The 12,639-nt window shown below is 40.4% G+C and overlaps 1 protein-coding gene across 4 annotated transcripts in view; it reads left to right on the forward strand.

Annotated features, from left to right (window-relative positions):
* The window catches only part of ZNF318 (zinc finger protein 318), a 32,931-nt gene extending 23,019 nt beyond the window's left edge, over positions 1 to 9,912 (forward strand). The window contains exons 7-10 of one of the 4 annotated variants that reach the window (XR_004968789.1): positions 3,519 to 3,722; positions 3,832 to 3,929; positions 4,034 to 4,283; positions 5,157 to 5,206. Coding sequence is in view for 2 of the 4 variants with exons in the window: in XM_036316928.1 (XP_036172821.1) it covers positions 3,519 to 3,722; positions 4,184 to 4,283; positions 5,157 to 5,275; positions 5,543 to 8,863 (3,744 nt within the window). In the remaining 2 variants the exon portion in view is untranslated. Of the gene's footprint in view, positions 1 to 3,518; positions 3,930 to 4,033; positions 4,284 to 5,156; positions 5,276 to 5,542 lie in introns of those variants that run through there. The other 3 variants (XM_036316928.1, XR_004968788.1, XM_036316929.1) reach the window with 3 other exon arrangements.
* Positions 9,913 to 12,639: the final 2,727 nt, after the last annotated feature.

The raw sequence follows: 12,639 nt of genomic DNA on the forward strand, positions 1-12,639 counted from the left end.
TTCTTCAATATAGTCCCCAATATGTAGCTCAGTGCCTGGCACATAGTAAATGAGTAGTGCTCAATAAAAATTACATCTTATACTCCTACTACCTCAAAATGCTTGCTCTTTTCTAGATGTTCAATATGCTATTTGCCTCTCTAATTTTGCATTAATAATCCTCTTAGCCTAGTGTAATCTTTCTCCCAACCTCACTCATCCACTAAAGTCCAACTTGAATACTGCTTTCTCCATGAAGGATTCCTGAGTTCTACCCAGATTTAGTCAGCCCTTCTTTAATACTTCTATAATATATTACTTTGTTTCTTTGTAAGATGTATTACATCCTATCATATTTAAAACATGATCTATAGTATGTCTATTCTCATGCCTGTCTCTTCTAGTAAATGAGAACTTCCTGAGAATAAAAGAGTATAACTTATTTATCTTTGTGTTTCCCATGGCATCCATTATGTCTAGTATATATAGATGCTAAGTTCATGTTTGGGGTATAGAGAAGAGGGTATTCTGTATACTCTATTCGCCGAAACCTAATTATTCTATATCTTCCTGGGAGAGTTCTCTTACTCAACCAGGTAAGACTATGTATACTCTTTTATACCAGGGTCATTGAGTTCAGAGCTTTTAATGGGAGAAGAGCTTAAAAGTTCTGGCCCTTTGTAGTTGATTTATACATTGTTTGGGGTTCTGTTTATTCACCAACCTCATGATAATCTATCATCTTTGAGTCTTCATGTTCTCTGAAGCTAACAGGCATATGTTGCAATTCGATTTTCATTTCAGCAGTAAGGAACATTATATCTGTAACCTCTTTACTACCTGTTTTTGGTATTTCTTCTTTCTTTGCCTCTCTTTAAAATGCATATTTGGTTTTTGATTTTCTATTCATTTCATAAAAATAAACACATATTTCCATAATTTTATTCACCTAGACCACTATTATTAATACCTTGTTGTGTATTATTCCAAATACTCTTCTTCTGTTCATTAATTAATTTCACAAATACTTACTGATCTCTAAGAAAGTGCCAGGCACTATTCTAGATGTGAGAAGTATAGCAGGGAACTGTATAGACAAAGTTCTTGTTCTTTATTCTTATGAAATAGGAGCAGATAGACAATAAATAAACAAGTTCAGGTTAAGTAATGACAAGTGCCTAAAAAAAGGAAAACAGGAAAGGGATATAGAGTAGTTAGGGAAAGTTTTTTGGATAAAGTAACATTTGATATTCTATGCCTATTCACATATCTATTGATTATTCAAATGTATTTTGTTACAAACTTTTCTCAGTAAATAATGAACACCTTTTCATGTCAATAAATAGACTTCTTTGCCCTAGTCCAGTGATCGGCAAACTCATTAGTCAGCAGAGCCAAATGTCAACAGTACAATGATTGAAATTTTTTTTGAGAGCCAAATTTTTTAAACTTAAACTGTATAGGTAGGTACATTGTTATTAACTTAATTAGGGTACTCCTAAGGCTTAGGAAGAGCCACACTCAAGGGGCCAAAGAGCTGCATGTGGCTCGCGAGCCGCAGTTTGCCGACCACTGCCCTAATCGGTTTGGCTTAGTGGATAGAGCATCGGCCTGCTAACTGAAAGGTCCCAGGTTTATTTCTAGTCAAGGGCACATGCCTGGGTTGTGGGCTCGATCCCCAGTGGGGGACTTGCAGGAGGCAGCTGATCCATGATTCTCTCTCATCATGGATGTTTCTAGCTCTCTCTCCCTCTTCCTTCCTCTCTGAAATCAATAAAAATATATATATTTTAAAAATAAAATAAATGTCAAGGAGTAAAATTGCCGGGTCAAAGAGTATAAAGAATTTGAGGTATGTAATATATATTTCTAGATTATCTTCCAGAAAGATGGTGCCAGTTAATACTCACCAGCAATGTATGCATATGCCCAACCCTTACCTGCTGGGTGTGATTTCTCTAGTGACTCTCAAATAATACTCTAGTAGGGAAAGATTATCTTTGGCGTGCTAATTGCTTTCGTTTCTCAATCCTGTCCTTTTCCCACCAGTCAGTATTATAGGTGACAAGTTCCCTGATCTTGTCCACTATGGAACTGCATGAATACTTAACCCATTCTGTGTTCCAAAATTATCTTCAAAAAAAAAAAAAATTTATTTATATATATATATATATATATATATATATATATACACACACACACATACATATATATACACACATATATATGTATATATGTGTATATATATATGTGTATATGTATATTTTTTTTATAGATTTCAGAGAAGGAAGAGGGAGAGAAAGATACAAACATCAGTGATGAGAGAGAATCACTCACTGATTGGCTGCCTCCTGCATGACCCACACTGGGGATTGAGCCTGCAACCCAGGCGTATGCTCTCACTGGGAATTGAACCACGACCTCCTGGTTCATAGGTCGACACTCAACTACTGAACCACGCTGGTCAGGCTCCAAAATTATCTTTTTTCTTTTCCTCACTCCCCAACATTAACCAAAATTCTTATTTCCTAAGTGTCTTGTTCTCAGCTTACTGACAAATGAATTTATACTAAAATATTTATTATTGATAACTTAATGTTTGGGAGTGATATATTTTAAAAGAGGATTCATGTTAACTGAGAGATGTTAAATTGGTGGTATATAATACCAATAGTGGTATTTTAGGTGGTTAGAACTATTTTACCCAGCCCTAGCAGGTTTGTCTCAGTAGATAGAGCGTTGGCCTACAGACTGAAGGGTCCTGGGTTAAATTCCAGTCAAGGTCACATGCCTGGTTTGTGGGCTCAATCCCCAGTTGGGGATGTGCAGGAGACAGCCATTTAGTGATTCTGTCTCATCATTGATGTTTCTATCTCTCTCCCTCTCCCTTCTTCTCTGAAATAAATAAAAATATATATTTTTTAAAAAGATATTTTACCCAGATTCTGTTGTCATCCCACATAGACTACTATCTGCTTTGTGTACAACATCAGCCCTGCTCTCTCCAGTGTTCCATACCAGTAAGCATCTGTGATAAGTGAGTTGACTGTCATCTATTCTCTGCATTTGCGTAACCTGTCAATTACCTTTTCCATTTGGGTTTTCTTCCCTGCATAGTTGTCATTATGATTTTTAAATTTAACTGTTTATTTAATTGCATAGATAACACTTTCAACATTTACCAACGGGTATACAATAAAAAGATTCTTATCTATTCTTTTTCTCTACTTCCCCTTCCAAGAGGCAGCCAGCATTCCAATAATCTTGAGTATTCTTCTAGATGATGTAGGATATATAAGTAAATATATTGCCATTGTGATTTATTCTCCATGAGGAGATAGCATTATGGAGTCTAATTAGTTATGTTTGAGCCTTACAGACTTCTTGTGGACTTTACCCCAGTTTATGGAGCTTTAGGTACTGGAAATATGATCATACAGGCCTATTTCTATAATTGTGATAGTCGACCTCTTTTCTGAGAGAAGACAGATCTAGACTACCTTGAATTCTTCTAAGTGCAGGGTTTTTTTCCCCTGTAGGAATCAAAGGTAAACAATGAGAATTCTTGTACTAAGAGCCCCAAGCCTGCAGAGAGCCTCCAGCCAACTACTAAGCAATTTGATCAGCCCATTGCTGCCTATGAGTATTATGATGCTGGCAATCACTGGTGCAAGGACTGCAACACCATCTGTGGGACCATGTTTGACTTCTTCACCCATATGCACAATAAGAAGCACGCACAGGTAGGTACTCTGTCCTCTGTTATTTCTACTCTCACCCATCTTCCCCTCAAACTTCTATACCCCCATCTGCATTACAAAGCTGGCAAATGAAACATTCTCATATGGGCAGGAGCCCCAATATGAAGAGCCAAGAGATACCAGCAAAGGAGACACCATCCCCAGAGCTCAGTCTAGGGGACCTGCCTGTAACTAAACACCATGACAAGTGTAAGTGAGGCTTCAGTCTCTTTTGATTCCTTGAGTACCTGATTATTTGTTTCATTTTATCCATTGCTGGTACTTGCTCTAACATTTGTTTACCTTTTCCACAGGTGATTTCCATTTAAACAGTTGGCAGAGCGGGTGGGGGTGGGTAGCTGGGGACGTCTGGTCCCCCCTGGTGTGTGGGGAGAAAGAAAAAGAAAAGCGGGTCATTGAGTTTTTAGTGCTGTTGTGTGAGCACCTCTGCCTCTTGCAAATAGACATTGGATCCCTACAACAGACCTTGGGCTTCAAAGACCCAGAATGAGGCCAAGCAAGATGCTGTAAAGCGCACTGACAAGATAACTGTTCCTGCAAAAGGTATGTTTCCTCTCTACCATTTTTGTGATTTCCTTATATTCAGCCAAGGAGGTATCCCTGAACTAAAGTGTTAGGAAGCAGCATAGGGTGAGACATAAATACTTTTGATAAAACTGTAAGACTGCCTTCTGCGTGTAAAGCAGTCTACTAAGTCATGAAGAAATATAGAACTGTGTTAGACAAGAATGCTCCCTATCCAAATGGCCAAAAATCTAACTGATATTAAACATGTAGACCACTTAAAAATATAATTTACTTTGTCACTGGATTATGCACTAAAATCTTACTTATTTGGAATCCAGATGAAAAAGAACAATAAGGTGCAATAATTTAACTGCCTTTTCAGCTAAGTTATATTTTTGAATGGTCATTGGTAAGGGAGTAAAATGAGAAATAGAAAGTTTCTTTATCTTTAAATTTCTCGATTTCATTCCTTCATAAGTAGTCAATGCTGCTACATCCTTTAGATCTGAAGGAGGTTGATGATTTCTGAGTAATTAATACCAATATGACAGATCCTCATACAGATGGTACTAGGCTAACTGTTTGGGAGTATAGTTTTTCAATCTCCTAAAATACTTAGTGCTGGTTGGAGTTTGAGAAGAATTGGCAATAGAAATGTGTCTGGCACAGGAAACTCCTGAATATACCAATTAATGTTCCCAAGAGGTAGAAGGCATAGATCCTGAGTTCAAGCTTTAAGTTGAAAAGACTGTGCCATTGAAATTCATCTAAATACTGCTACTTACTCAAAGTGGGTAAGGTCCTCTGTATATTAACATTTTACTGTAAAGGGGAAGTGGGATTTCCCTTGGTTGCTGTCATCCTGGGTGGAAATAACTTAGTTTCTTGACTTTCTTCCACTTCCTCCAGGCTCTGAGTTTCTGATTCCCATCACTGGATATTACTGCCAGCTCTGTGAGGAATTTTTGGGGGATTCAATTTCTGGAGAGCAACATGTGAAGGGTCACCAACACAATGAGAAATATAAGGTTGGTTTCTGTAATTGCCTGTGGAGTTTCCCACTTTCTGCAGTAATCCTTTTGCCTTTGTCAAACAAGTTGAGAGCCAGAAAAAAATCATTAACACTTCAAATTCCATATGATCACTAGGAAATTCTCAATTCTAATGAGAGATGCTGACCTGATAGAACCATCTATATCCTTGAGGAAGATGATGTCTAGGGATTAGTGGGGTCAAGATTTTCTCTCTTATAGTATTTAGACCAGTTGTTGAGCCTTTATCTTTTCTCTTCCCAGAAATATGTCGTTGAAAACCCATTATATGAGGAGCGGCGGAATCTGGACCACCAAGCTGGCTTGGCTGTGGTCCTAGAGACAGAACGCCGACGTCAGAGTGAGCTAAAGCGCAAACTTACTGAAAAACCAAAGGAAGAGAAAAAAGAAAAAAAGGCAAAGATCATGAAAGATGTAAAGGAAGATGACAAGGTCTTTGAGGAATTAGAGGACCAACTCTCTGAGGACAGTAACTCCCCTGGAAAGGCTGAAAACAAGAGGAAGGGTAGCATTAAACTACAATTAAAAGAAGAAGTAAAGAAAGAATCACCAGCATCTTCCTCTTTTGGAAAATTCAGCTGGAAGAAGCCAGAAAAAGAGGAGGAAAAAAGTTCAGTGGCCCAAAGTATGCCCAAGGAAGAGACCGTGGAAAGCAGTAAGGACAAAGAGGATGGCAAAACTGAAGCTGGGAAGGCAAAGCCCATCAAAATCAAGCTATCTGGGAAAACTGTTGTTGCACATACTAGCCCTTGGATGCCTGTTGTGACAACTTCAACCCAGACTAAGATCCGACCCAACCTGCCTATTCCATCCACAGTTCTCCGTAAGTCAGGGTTAGCCACAGTCAGCAAGCCAGCTCCTCTTAACACCTTTCTATCCATCAAGTCCTCTGGAACCACTGCTAAACCTCTGCCAGTGGTTAAAGAATCTTCATCTGATCTCCTCTTGCCTCCTGATATCATCTCCAAAGCATTTGGAGGGGAAGAAGTGATTCTAAAAGGGTCTCCAGAGGAAAAAATGATGCTGGCTGAAAAGAATGAGCCATCCCATATACCTGAACAAATGCTTCCACCTCCACCACCACCTCCTCCACCCCCACCCCCACCACCCCCAGTTATACCTCATCCAGCTGCAACTGCTCCTTCTGCTCAAGCAAAGTCTGTTTTGGCTCCAGTAAAATCAAACCCAACTGTATCTCACACTCTCAGCCCTGGCTTGCTGGGTCCTAACATTTTGAATCCAGTGTTGCCGGCAGCCATCATGGTCTCAGCACAGCCAACTGCCATTCCTTCAGATGAGACAGCTCCTGGGGTGAGTGAGAGTGACCGGGACCAGACCCTATTCTCTGTGTTAGTGCGTCCACCACCTCCCCTCTCAAGTGTGTTCAGTGAACAAGCCAAAAAATTGGAAAAGCGAAATTCATGCTTAGCCACAGCCAATGCTAAGGACCTGTATGACATATTCTACAGTAGTGGTGGAAAGGGGGGCCCTGAGACTAAGCTGAGTGGTGGTCCATTGGCCAATGGGGAAAATAACAACTTTTCTAAAGCCGAAAGTTCAGACACCTTTTCCACTTCTACTTTGAACAGCAGTGCATCCCAAGAGGAGTTGCCTCGAGATAGAAGTTTGGTTTCTGCTCCTTCATTTGGAAACCCTAAAAAACCCATTGCAAAAACTCCGGTGTCCCTAGGGAAATGGTCCGTTGTAGGCTCAAAAAGCAGAGGCAGCAGCTTTGGCTTCCTACAGCCTCTGACAAGGTTGTGTCAAAGCAAGCCTTATGAAACTATTACCCCAAAGACAGACACTTTGGCTTTGTGGACTTCTAGCTCCTTCCAGGGTGTCACTAATAGGGATATAGCTCCAGAGGGAAAAATTGAGGTTGACCTGGGAGAGCCAGGGCCACCAGGTGTAGAGCCAGCCCCTAGGCTGTCAGATAAACACTGTAAAATCATGGAATCTCAGAAATTGGTAGAAACCCATCTTATGAAATCTGGTAACATGGATGAGGAAAGCCAAGAGCTTCACCAATCTAAGGACTGTGGAGAAAGTCAGATAGAGGCAAACACTGAACTAAAAGAAAGGGGAGCAAAGCTCTCTGAGAGGATGGTAGAAAAGGGAATAGGCATCAGTGTTGGGCCCAATAATATAGAGGATTCTAATTTGAATCATAGGAACAGATACATGTGGGAGGGGAAAATAGAACAGCACAAATTGCAAATGACTGACAAAAAGATGGAACACTCCAAGAAATTGATGATAGGAAGTGAAACTCAGAGTAAAGTAGTGATTGAATTGAGTGCACAGACTCTCTCTTCCACAAAGGCAAAAATAGACTCATTTCCACCGAAAGTTAGGTCTTTACTCCAGAACCCACAAGACACAACTGTGAAAATTTCTACTCCAGAATTGCTTCTTCAGTCCCCAGCCAGATCAGATACATATATAACAGATTGTGCACAGGAGCAAGGAGTTTCAACTGGTAGTGAGTGCCTAGAAAATTCAACTCCAGAATCATCTTCTAGAGCTTCAAGGTACAGAAGTCTCAAATTCAAGAGAGAAAGATCGAAAGATTTTCAGGGTAAATTGATTTGTGAACTGGCTGGTTGGGATGAGAACAAGAAGCCAGAGACCGGGGAGAGCCAGGAGAAACCAGAAGCAGATGCCCTGGAGCTACGAGATATTCACCCACAATTAACAGTGACAGTAGAGAGCAAGGCCTTAGAAGACTTAGAAGTTACAGACTTGAAAGTAGAAAAGCTTGCTGCCCTCGGGAACCTGGGGGATTTGGGTGTTGATTTCTGCAATACTCAAGGAGACCCAGCACATAGATCCCCAACTGCCCTGTCTCAGAAATTGTATGAAGAAAATACTTTGTCAACTATAGGATGTAATGCCCCACTTCTCACTGACTTTGAACCAATCCAATCCTTTTCTGAGTTTCCATTAGATTCTCCCCAAAACCCGGTGCTTAACTTTGAAGCAGAGGGTGAACAAACCTCATCTAATCCCAGAAGTGGGAGGATCACTCCCAACATTTTGAAAACTGGACATCCTATAGAAAATGTTGACTTTGGCTTGGGGAGTCTAGAGGGGACACATCAGGCCCTTGACCTGTTAGCAGGAGGAATGATGCCTGAGGAAGTAGAAGGAACTTCTCAATTAGAGAAACAAGGTTCGCTCTGTTTGGAATCAGAAACAAACCCCACAGGCCTTGGGCCATCTCCTTGCCTTCCAGACCTTGTTGACTTTGTCGCACGGACATCTGGAGTTCAGAAAGAGAAGTTATGTTCTCATCTCTCTATGCCAGGTGACCCTTCTGAGTGTAGTTCCTTAGAGATGGTACCACTACAGCCAGAAATAGTGAATGCATCCATCACAGGGGTAGCAGTTCCTCAAGTAGATGAAGATAATGAAAACCCTTTGAATTTGGTAAAATCTTTGGCTTCCCAGTCCTCTACAAGGGATCAGGTAGTTGGAGGAAATATTGTCACTCAGGAAATACTTGCACGAGAAGCTGCAGTTGATGCCATCCAGAACAACACAGAATCCAGTGTTCACAACTAGTAAATATCCAGAGCTGCTTGTGGATGAATCAAATTGACTTCTAGAAATCCAGTGCCCAAATGATCCAGGACTATTTGGCTATCTCATCTGGAACCTACACCATGATGTGCAGTCAGCATCTAAATGTTCATGGAAGAAAAAAATATTTACCTCCTTTCCTCCTTTCCCTTTCTCCCTAAGATATCAGACAAAGCAATCATAATTTCTATACATATCTGTAAAAAAGTATTTTCTGTTAAAATTTTTTGCCAATTTATTTTCTCCTACTTTGTCATTAAAATCAAATGTCTATCTGGCTTACCACATAGTGTGCTTTGATTATATTTTTGCCTTTGACTCTGCCATTTCTGAAATGTGGGGGAGGAGGAAGAACTGACTTCTCCAATTGCTGTGTTGTATCCCCACCCAATTTTCTGGGCAGCTTGATGGGTCTCTGGGAGAAACACAAGAAAGCCTACAGAAATGGAAAACTGATGAAGGAAAGATTGTTCCTCTATTAGGCTTCCATTTGGATGGGCCTGCCTTAAGTTTGTTTACTGTTTACTTCCTTGTGGCATGTCAACCCCCATACTCTCCTCATTCTGTTGCTTTTGCTTGAAATGGTCCTACTAACTCACAAACCTGTTTGGAAATGGCCTCAGTAAACACGGAAGAAAATCTAGCAGGCTCACTTTTGGAAGACGACAAATCGGTAAGGCTTATTCATAGCTCAGTGCCAGAAGCAGATATGCTTTTAGGGTCACTTTTATTTAGAAAATGGCCTTTGTTTATTGTATTGTGATGCAGTAATACTTTGTGTTAAATTGCGTAGCAGTCATTTCTGTTCTGAAGAGGTAGAAGATCTGAAACTTGTTCTGGGATTGGATTTATTCTCTGTTCCACAACCCATATGTATTCCTTTCTCTACCTCTCCCAAGTTATTTCCACCATAGTGTGATGTTTTGGGTTGTACATTTTGTTCAAAAGATTAAAGAATTTATGAGTTGGCTTGGACAAGTTTAACTTTATTTTTAATGTGTTAATTACTTGGAATAAATGTGTTAATCTCATGTTTCTTTCTGGATTTTTGTTTTGAAACCACACACATTTGACATCCACAGGAAAACTAACGCAATGAATCCCCACTGCTCTATTTTCTATACTCCCTCCAGTTTTTTAGGGCTTTCTTTATGTCAGATTGTTAGATTATAGTCTGTGCTCCAGTGCTGCCTAGATGGGTAGTAAATAGTGGACAGTGGTCTAGTTTTGGCATCTTCCAAAACTTGTGAAACTTTTTATATAACCTTGTGTTGACTCTCCCTATGCTCCTCTGGGAACTGAGCTTCCCCAAGAACACTCATGTTCTTGCTGAGAGTGCTCTTGGGAATCAGGGAGCTTGGTCCTCAGGTATTCTAACATCAGTTGTCAGCCGTCTATAAACTCTCAACAGAGGCTTCAGAGTCTTGTTCTCCCCCAACCTCCCCTACCCCAACTTTCAAAAATAATGCAAAGTTGCTAATCTTTTTTCTTAAGAATTCTTTTTGTCCCTATTTCCTTGTGTGCAGAGCTGTAGAATCCCTACTTTGAGTTTGGGGGACTATCTGCTTTTTCTAGAGCCTTGACTAATATTTATTTCGAAGTTGTCTTGGCCTGTCTTCATGTGGTGGAAAGGGCACAGATTTTAGGTTCTTTAATGTTCCTCAGCCATTTGCCTTGCTATGATTTGGGACATGTTACTTCACCTCATGATGCCACAGGGAGCCCCCTCCCCCCTTCTTTAAGATGAAGATTATCTCCATCTCAGCACCAAATGTGTACACTGGTCAGACCTCCTGAATAGTTGTTTAGGGCTGCTTTTTTAGGCTGAAGCCTGAATTCAATGCACTTTTCTGGCCTGGAAACCAGACTGATTCAGAAGGCTAGCTATGAACAGCTATCTTCAGAGAAAATAAAAGTTTAAAATGCCAATTGTTACTGATTTTCAGCACTGATCCCTTAGTAAGTTCCACCACCCTTTGGGGAAAGGTGGGTAAGTTTAGAGAAAGAGTGACGTGGGGTTAATCCTATCCAGAATATACTCCTAACCTCACTTCATCTCTGAGGGAGGTAGAATGTTTTTCCAGGTCAGGAGGGGACCACTTGGGAAGGGAAGGGAAAGGAAGGGAAGAGAAGCAAAATTTAGGAAGGGCAGAACTAATTCAAGTAGCTGGGACTGGAGTACTTTGAGCAACTCCTCTTATACTCTCTTGATAACTTAAAGCTTTATGCTAAAGGCATCTGCCATTCTCAAAGTTTTTCTAGAATAATGCTCCTTATAACAGCTGAAGCAACAGTATTCTTCATATCTGCCTTGAAACCAGCAGAGGGAGAGCTTTTAGGATTCTGTGGTCTGGGCAGGAAGTGTTGCTGGCTTCCTCTAGTCAATGGGATCTGCTTTGAAGCCCATCCAGAGAAGCCATGTGAAAGAAAGGGCAGAACTCTAACCCAGTCACTAGCTTCTAGAGCAGCGGTTCTCAACCTGTGGGTCGCGACCCCTTTGGGGGTTGAACGACCCTTTCACAGGGATCGCCTAAATACATCCTGCATATCAGATATTTACATTATGATTCATAACAGTAGCAAAATTAGAGTTATGAAGTAGCAACGAAAATAATTTTATGGTTGGGGGTCACCACAACATGAGGAACTGTATTAAAGGGTCGCGGCATTAGGAAGGTTGAGAACCACTGTCCTAGAGTTTCAGTACCATCATGGTATGGAATACATTTTTACCTTAGTAGACAAAGGCACACACAGGGAGTGTCCCTAATCTTAACATGTGGCTTATGGAATATAACTTTTAAATTTCTGCAAACATCAGAAGCAGTTTTTATTGGATCCTCTCAACTGTGAGAACAATTGAGCAGTTAGGTTTAAATTTGGTCAAACACTTAATTTTTACCTAAGTTGTATAAATAACTCTCTAAAAATTTCCCTTGGTTTTGTGAATGGAGACCTCCTGTTTTATAAGCCATCTTTCTCCTATTCACAGCTAGCTTCAGGGCACATAATACTCTTTTTTTTTTTTATTGCTTAAAGTATTACAAAGGGTATTACATATGTGTCCATTTTATCCCCCCGCCCTAGACAGTCCCCTAGCCTCCCCTATCCCCCAGTGTCTTATGTCCATTGGTTATGCTTATATGCATGTATACAAGTCCTTTAGTTGATCTCTTACCCCCCTACCTCCTGCCCCCCAACCCTCCCCGGCCTTCCCGCTGCAGTTTGACAATCTGTTTGAGGCAGCTCTGCCTCTGTATCTATTATTGTTCAAAAGTTTATAATGGTCTCTATTATCCATGAACGAGTGAGATCATGTGGTATTTTTCCTTCATTGACTGGCTTATTTCACTTAGCATAATGCTCTCCAGTTCCATCCATGACGTTGCAAATGGTAAGAGTTCCTTCCTTTTTAGAGCAGCATAGTATTCCATCGTGGAGATGTACCACAGTTTTCTAGGGCACATAATACTCTTAATAACCTTTCTATTAAGTATTCCCACTTTACCTCATGCCACTCCATCTCTTTAAAAAAATCTAAAAAGTAAAAAAGTTATCTCATGTTTTGGTAGTAAAGCATGACGGAACATATGCCCATTTACCAGATTACCAGGTTCAGGGACTGAGGAAGAATGGGGAGAGGTGTGTGTGTATTTAGGGTTGGAGTGGGGGTTGGAGTTACAGTATACAGACATCCAATGGGGACGTTAAGTATTTATATTTTAAAGGGTAGAGGTGAGTTCAGAGAGGAAATGGCA

This window comes from Myotis myotis, unplaced genomic scaffold, assembly GCF_014108235.1.
Source record: "Myotis myotis isolate mMyoMyo1 unplaced genomic scaffold, mMyoMyo1.p scaffold_m19_p_7, whole genome shotgun sequence".
In the NCBI taxonomy this organism is placed as follows: domain Eukaryota; kingdom Metazoa; phylum Chordata; class Mammalia; order Chiroptera; family Vespertilionidae; genus Myotis; species Myotis myotis.